Consider the following 19,740-nt stretch of genomic DNA (forward strand, 5'->3'; position numbering starts at 1 on the left):
TTAAAGGTGACTGTATACCTTTAACACATACATGTAGTTCATTTTATTTTTCTCTGCAAGATTTTATAGTAACTGCAGGCTGCTGATGAAAAACTGGAAATCTTATTTGCTTTTCTTTTTTTCTGTTTGCTCAAAATTAAAATACCATCTGGTACATTTTGTTGCAGGATTAGGATGTACGTATGAAGCTGCTGCATGTCTGATGTATGAAGGAGACGATGGAAAAAATAGGTATTGAATAGTCCAGCATCCATGCATATTTGTGTGTTATGATATGATACAATGTGGCTTATTATGCACATCATTTGTGCATTCTGAAGATACATTTTCTCAGGATAGCTAGTCTGTCCCATGTTCTGCATTATCCCTCAAGTGTTGGTCAGCTCTTAAACTGATCCGTGTGAACTCTCTTGCCAGGTCTGTGAGTCTTGGAAGGGTCACTGATGAACCATTCATGGAAAATGGCCATCTGGTGATCCGTTACGACCTGGGCAGCTACTGTCCTGACGGAACGGACAGAAAACACACTGCGACCATCAACTTTGAATGCGATGAAGATGCAATGGTAAGTGAAAAGTAAACATGTAAAATGGTTCGTTTACATATTTTGGCCTATTTCCCAAGGTCTACTCAAGATTCACTCTGACCGGCCCTCTCTCTATTCACGCATGTCGTTCTCAATATCATATCAATGAAAGTCAGAGTCTGCTGCCAGAGTGAAATATGTAAATGAACCAGAGATTTTATTAACAAAAGGATATAAGGAATGAGCAATAATCAGAGTTGAGGCAGCTATAGGTCATTTTATTGAATTACACTCACTTTGGTTAATTTTGCCGTTCAAAGTCCCAACCCAAGTTGGGTCGGCGTAATTGACCCATTTTCCCTACAAGGTTTCCAGCAGCTATCCGTGGCGGGGTTGACCTTTTGATGACCCGCATAGACACACTCTACCCTGCCAATGATAGCTGCGTTTCCACAGCTAAATATGTGGATGATGTAGACAACGTACGCAAACGTACTCATACACATGCACCCATAAAAGTACACCTGAACCCATGATACAGTACAAAAAGACGTCTAGCCGTGAACTGCTACAATGTCTCAATGTCTATCTCAGGATCGTTACATTTGGAGTTAGTTTTAGTACAGTAGGGGTGTCCCATGGGCCCATATGTAGGTGGGCCTATTATCAGAAAACTTTGGTAACAACTGTAAGGTTCTCAACAGATGAGCTTATTAATTCTTTTCCCATTATTTATGAACACATACATCATTATGGGCTCTTGTTGTCCTAGCAAGGTACATTTTACAATTTCATATAATTAATTTGAATTAGATTTCTCAATTTTCATACAATGTATGTATCAAACTGTATTCCACAAATTTTATTTAATTTTATAAGTCATTCCTTCAGTTCCAACCAATCCTCTGATCATCAGTATGGATGATACTTGTGAAATATGAAAAGTAAACTTGTGATGCAAGTGCAAGAATGTAAATGGCATTTTTATTGAAATCACTCTTTCAGTGGATATGTATGAAAAATTCAAACACTGTAAAATTTTTATGGAAAAACCATTGTTAAAGATTTAATTGTAGATATTTTACATTAATATAATGATTTGTTATTTTTGCAAAATTAAGTTTATACAGGGCACCTGCCAAACAGAAATTTGCAACTATCATCCCATTGCAAATATGCAAGAACTTGCGATTGGTATTCGTTTGAACTTGAAATTCACATATTTTAAGGAGCACAAGTCAACGTAGGAAAAAAGGGAAGAACTATATTTCTTGGTTCCTTTTGAAGCTGTCTTTGTCTTGGCAAGGATTTCTGTCTTTCCTCCTCTTTGGTTTGTGAGAAACTGACACTGTCTTTCCGTTGTCTAGGGTTCTGAGCCACAGTTCAGCTATTCCAGTGAAAATTGTGACTACTACTTCATATGGTTCACCAGGGCTGCCTGTATGATCAATGAGAAAGATGTAGTTACCAATGACTGCACCGTCTCAAATCCACAAACAGGTAGAGTATATTTAAGCAATAAAGCACATCCAGCAATGGTATACCACGAGATTTTGACCAATTCATGACATCTATGCACGAGCGATAGCGAGTGCATATATGAAGTTAACTGGTCAAAATCTAGTGGTATACCGTCGCTGGGTGTGATTTATTGCTATTATATCATAAGAGTATATTGAAATTCTGGTGTGGAACGTAAAAAACGGATTTTTGCTAAAGCTGAGAGCTCGTGCGTATGCCAGCCGTGGTATATCACCAATATACCACAGTTCTTTTCGTGTCTCAACCAATCAGATCACTGTGTTTGCGCCATCAATATACTGGTGTGATATAATTCAGCAATAAAGCACCCCCAGGGATGGTATACCATCACTTGGTGTACTTTATTGCTTTTATATCATAAAGTTAACAGTATATTGAAATTCTGCCATTAAACGTCAAAAAGGATTTCTGCACTTGCCAAGAGTTTGTGCATGTGCCGAACCTGGTATATTGCAAATATACCATGGTTCTTTTCTCGTCTTGACCAATCAGATGGCTGCATTTGCACCTTTAATATACTGGTATGATATAATTGTAAAACAGATTGTCTCAGAAAATCTCTTTTCACAGGCTGTTAATGTGATATCTGGTATATATCTTGAAAATAAAGTGAAGATGTTGTGTAGGTGTGATTGAGTACACAGTTACTGCAGTGATTGCCAGCTTGATTGTTGTTAGGCACTTTTCAGAAACCCAAAAAAGTGTAGAGACTGTGAAACCTATTAGGAGTAGCGCTAGTTTTAGATCATTTTTAGGGGCGGTCGATAATAAAAGCTGAGGCACAAGAAACGTAATTCCTTCTTTTTACTTGAAACCCCCTCCCCCCTCAAAACGAAAGTTCTTTTGCGAAATCAATTTCGTATCATGATGCTGTTTCTGACAAACCCACACGCATCTCTCCGATCCGCATGCCCGTGAAAAAATACCGAAAGGGCACATTAATTAATAAACCTCCACTTACGCGTTTCACTTTTAAAGACAGAACATTTTAATGTATTTCGCACGCAGGAAAATGTTTCACATATATGTTTCAATTTGAAAAAGCATACACGTTTTTATTTCACATTCATGTCGTTTCGTTGTCTTTTCTGTCTCTGTATTTTGTGGTCATTCTGTTCTCGATGAACGCGAAGGTAGTTTTGCGTTCTCGCTGCAAAGTCCACTTCGAAAACTATAGAAAATCCTTATGCGATTTTGACGCACACAAAACGAAATGAGCTTTTAACCCCCCTAAACGAAAGAATTACGTTTGTCGTGCGTCAGCTTTTACGGTATTATCGATGGCCCTTTAGCGATTTGTTTGAATTTACAACGATACTGTAGGGAGTCTTTGAAAAGTGGTGGCCATTTGTGATGACAATATTCAGAGGTTCTGGTGGTTTTTTTTTAATTTGATAAATACATTTGACAAAACATCAATCTAAAAGTGACAAAACTGGTAGGAATGATGCAGCAATGTTTTTTCCCTAGTTTCGTATTTTAAGAATTTTGATATCATACATTCTTGATCTGAATGAATAGAATGCCTGAAAATAAAAAAAAGTTAGATGAAGAACAAAAAATTTGCACAATTTACTTAAAATATTGAAGTCTTGTGGCATTTGTATGACACAATTTCTGTTATACAAGGGCTAAATCCCACGATGTAAAATTACTTTGCAAAAAAGTTTGTTTATACAAAGAAGTATTCATCTGAGTATGTCATTTAAAATTGCTTGCAGGATTCCGATTTGATTTAAATGTTCTGAGCAAAGAAGCTGGGTACAGTGTTAGAGACGGTCTGGGACATGAATTCAAGATTAATGTGTGCAGCCCGATCAAAGATACACAATGTACCAGTGCAAATGTTGGTAAGTACTCCGCTCTCTCCTCCAGTAGAAACTCAATCAGCAAAAGATGGGTGTTTTTGATGAATTCCGGTCAATGGGCCCGTCAGTCAAAGTCAAAAGTATCATATTATTTCAATTACAATGTCTAGCAATTTAATCCTGTTTCTTTCAACGTACCACAGTTCACAACTGCCGCACTTGTTTTATTTGAAAGTCTTTTCAATTTTTTTATTGACAGACATGACAGTCCATAGATAGCTTCCACAAGTTTCATTTGGCAAATCACTTGTTCAGTGTCCATCAACAGTCTGAATATATTTATTGTTGAAGCATCAAGCCGTGAACTTGCGTACATTTGAAATCACTCATATTGTTACACTGAATATTTTGAACTTGAAACCCATGATGAAATTTTTCACGCCACAAACATTGTGGTGTATTGACGTGTCCCTGTTGATAGGTATAAGAAACAATTGCATTGTTTACATTTGGTCATTTCACCATTGTGCAGGTCAATAACATTAGGTTATTGGCACGATATGGGATTTACATCCCAGTACATTTGGACAGCTGAGGTACTGTCTGAAATGTGCAGCGTCAAGGTCAATACAAAAGTGCAAGATATACAGGGAAAAGATCCCAACATTTTGTTATTAAACTTATGACATCATCATCATGCATGATTGAATTTTATGTGCGTAGTTGAACATGTAGCTTTTTCAGAATGCCTCTAAAGTACACGATGTAGTGCAATTGCGTGCAAACTAAGTGTTCATTTGTAAGCTAGGGATACAGTACAAAAATTTTACCTGCGCTGTGAAGAAATGGTGGGTCAGCAGAATTGTTTCACATGAATTCATTGGTTTATGACGGCAATTGACTTTGTGCAACTTTGTTATCATGGTATGTACAGCTTATAAAAAATAGGAGCTAGTATCAGATTTTTTTCTGGTGATCATTAAAAATGACTGAAAGGGCAAAGGTCAAAAAGCATCCAGTAACATCTGAAGTTATTAGACTTTGTGATACTGTTTTGGAATCACGTGTCCAGTGAAACTTAAATTTACTGTATGATAAAACTCCATAGGTTGCAGAGGCAGGAGTAAAATAAATGTATTTATTCACCTGGAGTTTGCTAATTATTCCCTTGTACTTTTCAGGTGCTTGCCAAGAAGAAATAGCTATCGCAGATGGTCAGTCGTACAATGCAGGAAATTACAACAAGAATCTCTTCTACGATGACGGAATTCTCTTCTTGAACTATTCCGGTGGTGATCCTTGCCACAGCAACAAGTTCACACGAAACACCATTCTGAATTTTGTATGTGCCCAAGACAAGGACACGACAGATTTTGGATCACCTGTCTACATTGATGAGAGTGATGACTGCACGTACTTCTTCTCATGGCACACTCCTTTGGTTTGTGAAACAAAGGTACAAATTGGGTAGTATATGGACATATTATATTGCCTTGCTTTGAGGTGTCTATAAAAGTTTATTGACCTGTAGTTATGGAATCATGTTTTACTATGCCAGGGTGTTCTTTGGGTTAAAGGTCAATGACAATTGCTGTGTATTGACCTGTATGTACACATATTTCTGTCAAGGACGTGATAGTTGTTGTCTTCATGACTGCTGCAATTCTTTATCACAGAATTTTGTGCATTTTTGATGTTTTTTTGTTACAGGTGGAGTGTAGTGTGATGAAGCAGGATGGCGCCAACGAATACAAACTTGACCTTTCACCTCTGATAACAGAGAGGGGTCACTACCTAGCCCCATCTCTAATGGGTGACAACGGCATGTCTTCTTTCTATGTGAACCCATGTCGACCGTTGAACCCAATAGCTGGTGTCAACTGCCCAGCAGGAGCCTCAGCTTGTAGGTCAAAACCTGGAGAAAAGCCGATTGTAAGTAACTACCAATGCAACACACTGCCAGATAAAATTTGATGGGCTTGCCATACTATTTGCCATTAAAATTTCCTACTTTTTTCTTGTGTTTTTTTTTATGGTAAAGGAGATCGGGTTTGGATAAGCATGAGAGGTAAAATATGTGTTAGCATCTTCACCATTAGAATTTTAATTCTTTTATGTTGAATCAGCGTCTGAATTTTTAAATGCAGGCATTCTTAAGGTTCCAGGACAAGTATTTGGCCCTTCCAAACTATATATTCTGGAAAGCCTCGTAGAAATTTGTGAACATTGTGCTTTGTATTTTGTAATCATCATTTACATGAGGCCCAGTACTTATCTTGCACCTATAAATCTGCAGTCAAGTTGGAATTTTAAGTCCCTATTTATGGAAATTAAGAATTCATATATTCAGAATGAAAATTGAACTCCCCCTGTATTTTATTCATTTGGAATGAGCTTTCACAAAGACATATATTTAGCATAACAATTGAAGTTGTTCTATATTTCCTGTATAAGGAATGTTGAAAGTCATCTTAGTCGATCTTTGGATAACTAACATTTTTCACAACTCCAGCCACCCAGACAATACAAATAAGTGATGAATCTTGTCAGGTCAAAAGGAATGGATATTCGGAAAGAAAGGATATAGGAATCCAAATTTAAAGTGAGAAAATTATCTTTATTTTTTAATGACAATTTTCAGAGCATTGGTCATCTTCATCAAGAGCCGTACATCAACGGTGCCGGTGAAGTCGTCCTGAAATACGTCAATGGAACCAAATGTCCTGAAGAACCTCACAGAAGGTTATCCACCATGATAACATTCCACTGCCTACCTGGAATATCACAGGTAAAAACTCCTCCAGCCTGTCAGTTATCACACCTCTCACTCTGAAATATGGTACAACCCTATTGCTTTCAATAATGAAGTAGGACATCAGGATTACATAATGGGAAAGACAGGATTAGGTTTTATTTGACGCTGAAGTTACAGAATATTTTCAATATTTTAGTGAAAATTTAGGTCCACTGTCAGCAAATTTTTCTGTGATTAATGCCCCACTGTACAAAACTACAACCAGTTACCTATTTTTTCTGCATAAAACAGGCTGTACCTGTTTTTCTGTACAATGAAACTACTGTTTTGTCGATGTTGTTTCCATGTCTGGTATTTTTGAATGCAGGGAATGCCAGAAGTGACCGGCTACACAGACTGTACCTACCTTGTGGAATGGGAGACCAACGTGGTGTGTCTACCCTCCACACCAGCACCAGCAACGGTGGATTGTACATATTATGACTCTGCCCTAGAGCATACATTTGACCTTAGCTCTCTCACTGTCAAAGATGCCAGTACATTATACAAGGTAAGAGAAATAATCAGTGTATGGAAAAAAGAAGGAGTGAATATTATTCTCTCTTGGTATATATATCCTATTTCTCAAATGCTGTTTCCAGCATACTTTTTGTGTTGTAAAGTCAATGTGATTCGTTCTTGGAAAAGTAGTTTTAGAGATTGAATAGTTGTTTTCAAAAATGGTTTGCTCTTGAAGAAGATGGGATCTATACTCCCTTAATTATTATGGTCTCTACATCCCAATGAAAGCATACTCCTTCTTTGAATGGCAGGTTACAGCTGGAAATTCTGAATATCAAATCAATGTGTGCAGTGCAATCCCCGGGGCTACCGGAAACTGTCAAAATGCCGGAGTTTGCCTCAAATCACAGCCTGACCAATCCCTGGGCAGCACCGCATCCCAAGAATTCATTTATGAAGAGGGGTTGTTGAAATTGGTGTATTCAAACGGAGATACCTGTCCCGCAAGTAAGTCAAATAAATCTATGGATAATTAGCGAATGATCGTTTTGAAATCGTCAAGGAATAATGTACAGGAAAGAAGACGTTGCAAGTATGTTATAAATAATGCAAACTGGTTTTGCTGATGCCTACCAGCAATTGGAACAGAAGTTTTCCACATAATATGCACAGGCAATATCATGATAGTTTATTGAGTGAAACAGTAGGTTTCTGTTGCTGTGCAGTATACAGAGTTGCTCCAGATTTCACAACCATGAGGTATGTGTTAGCTAGGGCCTTTGGTTTATTTTGACATATGCTCGTGACATGATCTGTGCTGTTACATTTGATTTCATTGAAGGATTGCACTCATGAAAGTGTCAGCGTTAGTGACATGAGCCAACCACATATGTTGTTTAAAATGTACCATTCAGCAAAATGTAATTTTATCCACCTCTTCCAAATTCCAGGCTCAGAAAAACGACAGACAATCATAATCTTTGAATGTGATGAATCTGCTGGAACAGGAGTACCAACACTATTCTCAGTAAGTTTAACCATTTGAGTGCCAAAGTCTGTTTTTGTCACCTTTATAAAATATAGCACAGTCAGTTTTTTCTGATTTTTGCCAAAGTTCTGATAAAAAACTGTAGCCGATGAAATGTGATATCCATTTGGTCCAAATTTATGAAAAAACTTACAGAAACGTTCACAAAAATTGGTAAAATATTGCATTAAAAGTTTGCTGGGAAAAATTACAGCAGTCAAAGGGTTAATACCTTTTTGACGTATGCCAGCAAAGCTATTACATACTAATGATTCTCCAATCCAGATTAAAGCATGGTGGTTTTCACTACAGTTTTGCTATAAACTCGATAGTATATATTTAATACACATGGTACCAATAAATTTGTATTTATTTGTTTATGCCATGCCTACAATTCCCTATCGCTTGGTAACCTGCTCAATTTTTAGCTCATATTTGGTTTATATATAAATACCAAAAGAGCTTATATGATGAGTCCGAGTGGCGTCTGTATGTCTGTATATTTGTGGGTATGTTCGGATGTATGTCCGTCACACACAAAGGCTCCCATACCGCCAAAGCTACCGTCTCAGTATTTGGTGTACAGGTAGATGTAGGGGTTGAGATGTGAATTTGTTCAAATGAACACATCAGTGTCAAAAATGTGCAAATGAGGTAAGAAAAGGGGAAATACTGCAAGTGTGCAGGAGTGGTGGCAGTGAACTGAATCAGCCCACACATCTGAATAAGAGGATTTTGACCTTTAACCTATTTGTATGCAGGGTACCTATTATGTTTGGGAGTGGTAGCAGTAACTGAAACAGCTAATTGTTCATTTCCTGTCATTGTTTATGAACTGTGACATATTAACAGATCTGCTGAAACCATATGGATGTCTATTTGTGTACATCCATGGTAGAAAGATTCTCTGCTATGCATGTTGCTAAAGTTGACCTTCAGTATCTAAAGTTTCATACCTTATTTACTTTTGTCATTCTTAATTTTCTGGTTTAAATATTTCTTGTTGTTTTTCTGGTTGTACTGTGCAGAAATTGTCATAATATCAACGTATAATTTCCTGCACTGAACAGATAGAAATAACACTTATAGTTGATCTTTGGTATGTACCAATTCTGATCAAATTTGAGCGACACCGTATAATTGCGGTATTTTTTAAACATTTTTTATTGTAAGGGTGTAACTTCTTGCAATAGTTATGTAAAATCTATTAACAACTACGTTTCCTATAATGAAAAATCTGTAATTTAAAAGAACAACATTTTATGGGACATGTCATATTTATACGTGATTATAGTTAGTTAGTTTTAGTGGAAACACTAGTAACTCCACATGTCCCTGGTTATGTTGTGGAATTTACATTTTAAGATTTTCAGAGTTGTTTTGTGTGTAGTGAATGTAAAAATTACAACTTATTCCTCATGAACTTCTATGCAATGTGACCGTTGATTTCTCTCACAGGCACATGGTGAGTGTCTGTACATGTTCAAATGGCGTACCAGTCTGGTGTGTGTCCCAACCAATGAGCAATGTGCAACATCTTACAATGGGCAGACGTACGACCTGACCGTCCTCTCACAGACCACTGGTGACTGGGAAATCAAAGATGAATATAATAATGTGTGAGTGACTCTGAGTGAATTATTAGACAAACATTTAAAACAAATACTAGTATTGTAACCTCAAAACAGAAATAATTTATCAATTTTCAGTGTACTACTAGTTACTAAAAACTCTCTTTGCATTCATTACATTCTTAGTTGAAGTTAAGGTATTTTATTTTCTCCATGCTATTACAATTAAGGAGTTCAGTAACACCTTTTTGTGTATAAAAATTGGTTGAGAAAAGCCACCTTAGTAAGCCTAGAGCTGTTTGGCATAGAAAATTTGGTCAAGAAGTTTTGACTTACTCATATTTTGTACTGAAAAATGTTTGTTCTTGTTTAGCTCCGCTGTCAGCGACGCGGAGCTTATCAAATAGGTTGATTTTCCTCCGTCGTCCGTCGTCCGTCAACAATTGCCTTCTCCTCTGAAACCGCAAGTCCAATTGCTTTGAAATTTTATATGCAGCTCACTTGGGGTGACTTCACTTAAGTTTGTTCAAATCGTGGTGAAATTTGCATATTTGTATTTTTGGGGCATTTTTTGGTGTTTTTGGTAAAAAAATCTTCTTCTCTGAAACCGCTTGTCTGATTGTTTTGAAATTTGATATGCAGTTTACTTAGGGTGACTTCAGTCAGATTTGTTCAAATTGTGGTGAAATTTGCATATTGTATTTTAAGGCAATTTTTGTCATTTTTGGTAAAAAAATCTTTAAAATCTTCTTCTTCAAAACTACCTGTCAGATAGCTTTGATATTTGGTAGATATGTCCCAGGGATGATCTATTTTAGATTTGTTCAAATTGTGCAGAAATATGCAAATTTGCATTTTTAAGGCAATTTTTGCCATTTTTGGTCAAAAAATGTATTTCCAAAAAGTACTGGTCTGATAGTTTTGAAATTTGGTATACAGGTTTCTATAGATGAACTAAGTAATATATATTGAATTTCTGATGAAATCTGTAATTTTGTATTTTGGGGGCAATTTTTGCCATTTTTGGTCAAAAAATGTGTATTTCCAAAACTACTCATCTGATAGCTTTGAAACTTGGTATACAGGTTCCTACAGATGAACTAAATGATATTTATTGAAATTATGATGAAATCTGCAATTTTGTATTTTTGGGGCAATTTTTGCCATTTTTGGTCAAAAAATGTGTATTTCCAAAACTACTCATCTGATAGCTTTGCAATTTGGTATACAGGTTCCTACAGATCACCTTAATGACATTTATTGAAATTATGATGAAATCTGCATGTGATATATTCAAAGTACGATGAAATCTTCTATTGTGTATTTTTGCAGCTATTTTAGCCACTTTTTTCTGGCCACTGCATTGAGCTATCAAAGATTTCCACCTTCTTCATCAACATGTGTCAAAAATAGTTATTCTCTACATAAACACAGCGGAGCTGTATCGGCCGCTAGGTCGCTTGTTTAGGATATTATATTGGCACTTACTTAACCCTGTTTTTGCCAGACAGTATCACTTCCCCATCGGCCAAGTCAGTAAAAAGCGGTATTCAGCCAAAACATGATGTATTTTCACCCACTTGGCTTGGTCTGTTATAGCATCTTTAGTCTCAAAAAATCAAGTTTACAGTATTTATGTTTAATAGCCTTCAAATCTTCAGTATTATGTTAAAATACACCATATGGAATGTGTTGTGTTTCATTAATTTTAACCATCTTGACTTTATGGTGAAATATGGACTTGGCAGGAAAAGGCTTAAACTTTTCCTGAGCAAAGTTTCGAACATTCTCATTCAAGATAAATGACTTACTCCATAAATGTCAAAATTAGCTCACACAAGTGGTAGGCCAAAAGAATATCGTTACAGTAAAAGTTTGAGAGTAAGAATATCAATCCCCAGGCACATTCTAACATAATGAAATTCTCTCATGTACATGGATAATAAAATCTGTCTCTTTCTTCAGGTACTTTATCAACCTGTGTTTGCCAGTGTCAAATTCCAAATGTCCATCAGGATCATCAGTGTGTCGTAGGAAACCAGACGGTTCATTTGACTCGCTAGGAAGAGTGGAGACGCAGTCAATGAAAATTGACAGTGAGTAAAAATATTATTTTGTATGCTAGAGATATGTCAAGTACAGACTTTTAGAAAAAGACATGATTTTAACTCCTTGGAAATTTTCAGCGCCATATTAAATTACAATATACGTTGAGATGCAGGAAAACTCCCGCAATATCTTACGTGAGTTCATAGTGATGTTTAGTACAGCAGTTTTATGACACTGTGGTTCTCAGGGGCGGATCATACTGGAATTGTACATGCCGTACACCATGTGTGGAGTCAAGTTCAAGTTTACTCATTTACTGAAAATCAACTGTTTGGATATTTTTCACATGCTGCTAACCAAAACAGTGACCATCATCATAGTTTCAAAAGGTCAAGATCATTCTTTGATCTCTATACATAGATGATCGGATTTCTCCCTTTATCATAAATGGAAATGTTCAAAATATTAGTAAGAGGGTCAGTTTCAGGATTATTTTCAGGCCTTATATAACGTTAAAAGTTACTTTTTTGAGGATTTATCCATGGATTATATGATTTGATATCTGAAAGCAGAAAATCTAGTAGACATGAAGAATTTATAGGGCTTTCCTAATAAGCTAGGTTCAAAATTTGACATTTGGGAAGTGTAGAGATATGTGATGGCACACCTGCAGGACACTGGGTCACGTCATCTGTGTGGTAAAATTTTTACCACACAAAGTCACCCTCAGACAAGTACTGATTTTACGGTAAAAATCAGTACTTGTCTGAGGGTGACTTTCATAGGGAAACAAATACAGCCAAACCCCCTAAGATAATGTTGAAGTTTACTACAGTGTAACACGGATCCAGTGTTCGTCAGCCTTGACTTTGTTATTGTCCTCTGATAGTGCATCGTCTCAGTCTTTCAATAAGTTCTTTCTATAAATCAAGAGATCCCTCATTCAGAGAGTATTCTCTTGTCAATATATAGAATGGATATGTATAATTATTTTATGTAGGTAAAGATGGCAACATGAAGCTGTTAGTTGAGTACTCGGAGGGCAGTAATGTGTGCAGTACAGGAACGTCAAGACGTGAAATTGGCGCCAGGTCTGTCATCGAATTCCAGTGTGCAAAAGTCGTCGGAGGCCCTGTCATAACGAGGTGTGTGAACATTTCATGAATTTTGAGAACAAGAATTAGAAAAATGAATGGCATTTGACTTGCAGTGTATACTAAGTGAAAGAGAGAGAGAGAGAGAGAGAGAGAGAGAGAGAGAGAGAGAGAGAGAGAGACCTGGGTAGAATTCTATCAAATTCAGGAAAGTATTTCCTCATGTCAAAACTTTTATAAAATAATGATAAAATAGTAAGAAATACTCGGAAAATGTAACAAGATGGAAGCAGCTGTGTTAGTCTGCCTCAAAAAAATGTCATTTTTACTTCACTCATTTGTGTTGTCCTCAATCTAATTCAAACTCACACCCATATGGAAACTTCAAATAAGTGAGACACAAAAACCCTACTGAGGGCTCAATCTCTGCCATCTTTTTTTTCAAGGATTCCAACGGCCGATGAGTCAGGAGTTTGTGAATTTTACTTTGAATGGAAGTCCCATGTAGCCTGCAGTACAGAGAGGTGAGTTTCATTCCTATGTGTGGAAGTGATAGGAATAACATTTTCTCGCCCTTTCACTGTTTTCAGTGAGATTCAGCGCTATCCACAGCTTGAAGATATTGAGGATGACTAATTTACATAACAATGTATAATTTGCATACTCTTTTGTCATGAAATGTATTCTTTTGCATAGTCATTAACATATGAATAGACTATTCATGAAAACTGGGGTGGCCCATTCCTCAAAGTCTCCTTGTGGTGAACTTTGATTTTGTTACATACTTTCATATTGTGTATAGGTTTACTGCCTTAAGTTACTTAATACGGCTCACTCATATCTCTGTTTCAACCATAGAGAACCAGTTGAGATGGTGAAAGGTAAAACCACTGACCCTGTGTCTGGAGGGGTCATTGACCTTTCAACCCTGATGGGAAAAGTGTAAGTACCAGTACACGTGATCTGATTGGTTATTTCACAGCCTTTATTTACAATTCATATCAAGACAAAAAGAATAATCTATAGTTTTCACAAGACAGCAGTAAAGAAAATCATCGTCTGTTACTATGGCTACTTTTACATGATCTTGTTTCCCTCTCAAAAAAAGCAATTTCGATCGTTCTTCAGAATATTAGTTATGTAGCAGTCATCAGACTTTCGGTCGAACTCTAGAGATGTAAAAAGATGAATACTTTGCTCATACGATATTTGTATTGATCAGAAATTGCCTTATGAAACTATTCACATCGTTGTTGTTCCTGAAAACATGTTTGAAATGGATAGCAGGCAGTAAAATTTTGTCAGTCTTTGTTTGTTATCACAAATTTGCATAAGTCTTTATATGCTAAAGCATCATATCAACCAGATTGACTTATAGAACATCATTTAGCTTTATGCAGCATTGAGGGCGCTATTTTCTTTGCATGGCCATCCCAAAAAGCATCAGTTGGCTGCTTTAGATATAGGTGACTGAAATCCTTAGTTATGGAACAAAAATGAATGAGATTTTATCCCATTGGGCCATAAATTGGTGGTATCTATTTTTCACTCAGTCATGACGTTGAAGGGGACATCAGAGACAACCTTGAGCATTACATTTACAAGATCAGCCTTGATGGAGAAGGTTTACATGACCTTGACTCCGAGGACGCTGACTGTGAAGGTGCCGCTGTATGCCAAGTCAAGAAAGACCACAGTTTCCACAGAAATGTCGGAAAACCACAGTTCACAAATTTCTTCATGGAAGGTATGTATGCTGGTTGGGAAACCAGTAAGCAATTTTTACAGCTCAAGTGGCACGTGTGATCAGGTTTACATGCTGTGAGAGTCCTAGGACAGTTAACCCCCTTATGTTTATCCACTGGACACCTATACAAATGTTTGCCAGACTCATAGCTGGGAAATGTTGCATCTTGATACCAGAGTAATGCGTGTACTTTTAGGGAGGCAAAAATAGCCCTACACTCCTATTTCCATCTTAAAGAAGCTCACGCTGAGAAATTGAACCACTTAACTTTTGCTCAAACTTTCCCCAATGAAACTTTCAACCATTCTCTTCCCAAATCTAGAATAATAGTCAGGAGTCACAGTGCAAATTTTGGTACCAGAGAAACAAATTACCTAACATTTATTGATATTTGAAATTCAAAATGGCCACCATCTGTGTGTTAAACTATGGGGAAACATAAAATTTGTGATTTAAAAAAAAACTAAGAAACTGAAAATTTTTCTTTCTCCAAGGGGTTTGAAATGAGGCCCCTCAAGTGGTAGATCAGAAAGTGTATTAAATTTGAGGCTACAAATTCCTATCCCATTCTGCCTTATACAGAAATATAATTTGCAAATAAGGTTGCATTACCGGTACATTTCTGCGGCTGACTCGCAGCGTGTTTGCAAGGTTATATCTGATTGGTCGATTGTCACTATTTACAGCAACTTAGGGAGTTTATTTGTATTATTTCATTATAACGGTACGATTCTGCCAACCAATTGGATAACAGCTTCAAAATCGCTGCGAGTACGAGTCGGCCCCATTTCTGTACTATTACCCAAGGTCTGTATGCCTTGTACTTACTTGGATAATTTAGTGTGAAATTGCACAGCAGTGTAGCTTTGGCCAACGGTTTCCAACCTTTTATTTTTCCCAACAGGGGTAAATGTAGTAGCTTTCTGGTAAGTTATCTACAAGAGAAAAATTTAAATTTCTTCAGCCTCTCATATGTTAACACTTTTTTCTCCTGTTCAATTCAGCTGATGAACTTGAAATGGTAGTATCGAATCCAGGAACGTGTGGCAAAGATGGAACTGAAGATGTCAACTCAACCATTGTGTTCCATTGTGATGAAGACGCTGGGGTGGTGAGTTCATGATACGAATAGTCATGTCTTGTTGGTTTATTAGTCCCCACGGACACCGTCCGGGGGGACTTATAGGTTTGGTCATGTCCGTGCGTGCGTGTGTGCGTGCGTGCGTGCGTGCGTGCGTGCGTGCGTGCGTGCGTGCGTCCGTTCACGCAGATATCTCAGAGATGCAAGAAGCGATTTCATTCAAACTTGGTACAAGGATTACTTCATATGTCATACAGATGCACGTCGATTTGTTTGTGATACGATCCAATATGCCGCCAGGCGGCCATTTTATTACGATTTTTTCATGTACAGAGCCATAACTCAGACATGTTTCAACCAAATTTATTCAAAGTTGGTACAATGACATTGACCAATGTCATAAATATGCACGTCATTTTGTTTTGTGATACGATCCAATATGGCTGCCAGGCGGCCATTTATTACGATTTTTTCATGTACAGAGCCATAACTCAGACATGTTTCAACCGATTTTATTCAAAGTTGGTACAAGGACATTGACCAATGTCATAGATATGCATGTCATTTTGTTTTGTGATACGATCCAATATGGCCGCCAGGCGGCCATTTTATTACGATTTTTTCATGTACAGAGCCAGATCTCAGACATGTTGCAACCGATTTTATTCAAAGTTGGTACAAGGACATTGACCAATGTCATAGATATGCACGTCGATTTGTTTTGTGATACGATCCAATATGGCTGCCAGGCGGCCATTTTATTACAATATTTTCATATACAGTGCCATAACTCAGACATGTTTTAACCGATTTTATTCAAAGTTGGTACAAGGACATTGACCAATGTCATAGATATGCATGTCAATTTGTTTTGTGATACAATCCAATATGGCTGCTGTGTGGCCATTTTATTACGATTTTTTCATATGCAGAGGCATAACTCAGGCAAATCTCAACCGATTTTATTCAAAGTTGGTACAAGGACATTGACCTATGTCTTACATATGTACGTCAATTTGTTATGTGATACGATCCAATATGGCCGCTAGGCAGCCATTTTATTACGATATTTTCATGTACAGAGCAATAACTCAGACATGTTTCAACAGATTTTATTCAAAGTTGGTACAAGGAGATTGACTAATGTCATACACATGCATGTCAATTTGTTATGTGATACGATCCAATATGGCTGCCTTGCGGCCATTTTATTACGATTTTTTCATGTCGAGGGCCATAATACTCTAAGGCATATCTTAACCGATTTTATTCAAAGTTGGTACAAGGACATTAACCTATGTCATACATATGTATGTCAATTTGTTTCTTGATATGATCCAATATGGCTGCATGGCAGCCATTTTGTTACAATTTTTTCGTGTCCTTAGCCAAAACTTGGGCATGTCTCAACTAATGAAGAGGACTCTATGCTCTTAGGACATGTAATCAAAGTGCCCATTAACAAGTGGGGACTGTGTCATCAACGATGACTTGTTATCCAGTGCACAGTAAAAGTCTCCCTGGGGTTGCTGTGCAGGGAATCAGTTCAGCCCTGACCTGCTTGGAACCTTGTGTAGAATAGTTAATAGTGGGTTATCAATACAAAATGGAAGAGAAAAGGGGAGACTTCAGTGATTTTTCCCCTCATTCATGGCATAGATGTTGCGTTTGTGTTTTTTTGATGGTGTTTTGTGATTGTTATGAGTAGTTTGACCTCTTCAAGTATGCAAAATAGTATGTGTACTATAAAATGTATAAAATACAATGAAAATTTCCTATGCTTTGAGTTGCATAGACAATAATACAGCCGTATTTCGCAAGTGGTGAATGGTACGATATACATACACACAAAGCAATGCCAAACAGCAGAATATTGTTTGATGCTGTGTCCAGTTGTGCAATGAGTCTAAGACTTTGTGTTTGTTTCACCTTACAGGGAAAGCCTGAATTTTCATATGAATCCAACAACTGCCACTATTTCTTCAGTTGGTACACATCAGCTGTCTGCATCCATCCTAAAGTGTGAGTATTTTGTAATTCAGTGAAATGTGTTTCCAACACTGTGCTTAGAATGGTACATTGAAATAACACCATGCCATCTATCTCTTTGATAACCTATCTGACATGCAACAGATTTGCAGAGTTAAAATCAGCCAAATCGAATCAAACTGGAAACACAGAGCATTTTTCTTTGCTTCATACCCACATGGTGAAATAGACATACTGAAATACACATAGTGTGTAGATTTGGATAGCTGCAATGTAGATAGCTATACATAGTAGCTGACATTATTTGGAGAAATTGAGATGACACCGTTCAGTTTCAATATCAAACATCTGACAACAGTAGCACATATACACCTATCAAGCCTGGCTGATTTTTGAAACTTATCACCAAGGTATCAAAATTAACATGCAGTAAAGGTGTAATGTAAAAACCTTGCCAGGTTTGTATAGTTCTTGGTAGGTTTCCATAATAGTATACATGTACATTACCTCTTACAGCTCTTGAATTGATGGTTTTACTTCCAATCTCTCAAATAACAGTGTTTACCCAAATGAGGAGGATTTGGGACCTGGTGGTAGGCTGTCAGCAGCCATACGCAAAAATCCCAAGACTGTCGCCATAGTTATCATGGTCGTCCTGGTAGCCATTGGTGTGTGTATTCTGCTCATCGTCTTCCACAAACCAGAAAGAAGGTAATTGTGTTGTCACATTTTCAGTTACACTGTTACTGGACGTGAATCTGGAGATATTTAGTAATGTATTCTATGAGTTGGCAGTATCGTGTGTGATGACAGGCAAGATGAGTTAGCAGTATGGTATGTTAAGACAGAAATCTAATCTTGCCTTTCGACAGATGTAAATTTCTATACGATAACACAGAATTGATTTCAGCCTGAAATAATGTTTGTCTTCACTGCTTTTCTATTGGTCTGACATGGCCTGCTTTACAATGAACTGTAATACCAATACCTTTAACCTGTTCACCCCCAATTCCCTGTAAACAGGTCCACATTTACCATTGATAACAATTGGGCCAAACCATGGTGGTGAAAGGGTTAAGGCAGAATGCGCCTAAGGGATAGATATTGAGATTCTCAAATTTTACAATTCTGTTCTGGTCTACCACTTGTTGGGCTCATGTTAAAGATCTGGGTGTAAAAAAATTTCACCTGCTTAGTTTTTCGTAAATTGAAAAATTTTATTTTTCACCATAGAGTTAACACAGGGATGGTGGCCATTTTGAATTTCAAATATTCGTAACTGTTATGTAATTTGTTCGTGTAGTCAGTTCCAAAGTTTGCACATGACCGAGATACATAATGGAAGAGAGTTAGACTGTTCCCAAGTACAAGAGCTGCTACACAAAAACAACGATCTCGATATTTCTTACAGTGCAATTGCATTTGACAAAGCTTTAATAATTACAAATTTCACACTTCTATTTGCAGATCAGCGTTTGCAGGACGTATGAGGAGATGTTGCTGCCCTGCTGCCGCAGTTCCATCTTACAAATACTCCAAGGTATGTATAGTGTGTGTTGTGTGTATGGTCATGGGAGATTTTGAGGGGTAGGGCATCCCCACTCCCCTGTTTTCAAGTAATCAATTCATATGTTACAACCCTTTTCAGAATTAGAGCGCGAAGCCACTGCAGTGAACTGCAATAAAACTGCTCACACCAATTAGTTTCAGCTGTAGCCAGCTGGCAAAGTCGACAACATTGTATGTCCCATGCAGACAGTTTGTCTGGGGAAGTTGAAATAAAAAAGATTTGTACATGGACCAGTGCATGGTAATGTTACATTGTATCTTAATCTTGAACACAGGGTGCCAACCGTAAACTCTCATTTACAACTCGAGCCTCAGGCAGAGCTAGTTTTGCCTTTGTACAAGCAGACTTTTTGGTCTTTATCAAGTAGCCTTGTTCAACACCAAAGTGGCGAAGGCTACAGCTGAAACTAATTAGTGTAAGCAGTTTTATTGCAGTTCACTGCAGTGGCTTCGCGCTCTAATTCTGAAAAGGGTTGTAATA

General features: G+C 37.3%; 1 protein-coding gene across 1 annotated transcript in view; it reads left to right on the forward strand.

Moving 5' to 3' along the window:
* Window positions 1-19,740, forward strand: part of LOC139141939 (cation-independent mannose-6-phosphate receptor-like) — a 59,010-nt gene that overhangs the window by 33,584 nt on the left and 5,686 nt on the right. Inside the window, exons 24-43 of the mRNA XM_070711714.1 lie at window positions 168-231; window positions 418-565; window positions 1,894-2,026; window positions 3,790-3,918; window positions 5,058-5,332; window positions 5,587-5,808; window positions 6,518-6,664; window positions 6,999-7,181; window positions 7,444-7,639; window positions 8,083-8,159; window positions 9,618-9,778; window positions 11,696-11,826; window positions 12,780-12,924; window positions 13,320-13,397; window positions 13,732-13,815; window positions 14,427-14,620; window positions 15,625-15,731; window positions 17,638-17,723; window positions 18,249-18,401; window positions 19,158-19,230. Coding sequence (XP_070567815.1) covers window positions 168-231; window positions 418-565; window positions 1,894-2,026; window positions 3,790-3,918; window positions 5,058-5,332; window positions 5,587-5,808; window positions 6,518-6,664; window positions 6,999-7,181; window positions 7,444-7,639; window positions 8,083-8,159; window positions 9,618-9,778; window positions 11,696-11,826; window positions 12,780-12,924; window positions 13,320-13,397; window positions 13,732-13,815; window positions 14,427-14,620; window positions 15,625-15,731; window positions 17,638-17,723; window positions 18,249-18,401; window positions 19,158-19,230 — 2,786 coding nt within the window. The remainder of the gene's footprint in view (window positions 1-167; window positions 232-417; window positions 566-1,893; window positions 2,027-3,789; window positions 3,919-5,057; window positions 5,333-5,586; window positions 5,809-6,517; window positions 6,665-6,998; window positions 7,182-7,443; window positions 7,640-8,082; window positions 8,160-9,617; window positions 9,779-11,695; window positions 11,827-12,779; window positions 12,925-13,319; window positions 13,398-13,731; window positions 13,816-14,426; window positions 14,621-15,624; window positions 15,732-17,637; window positions 17,724-18,248; window positions 18,402-19,157; window positions 19,231-19,740) is intronic.

The sequence above is a fragment of the Ptychodera flava genome, chromosome 10, assembly GCF_041260155.1.
Source record: "Ptychodera flava strain L36383 chromosome 10, AS_Pfla_20210202, whole genome shotgun sequence".
Taxonomy (NCBI): domain Eukaryota; kingdom Metazoa; phylum Hemichordata; class Enteropneusta; family Ptychoderidae; genus Ptychodera; species Ptychodera flava.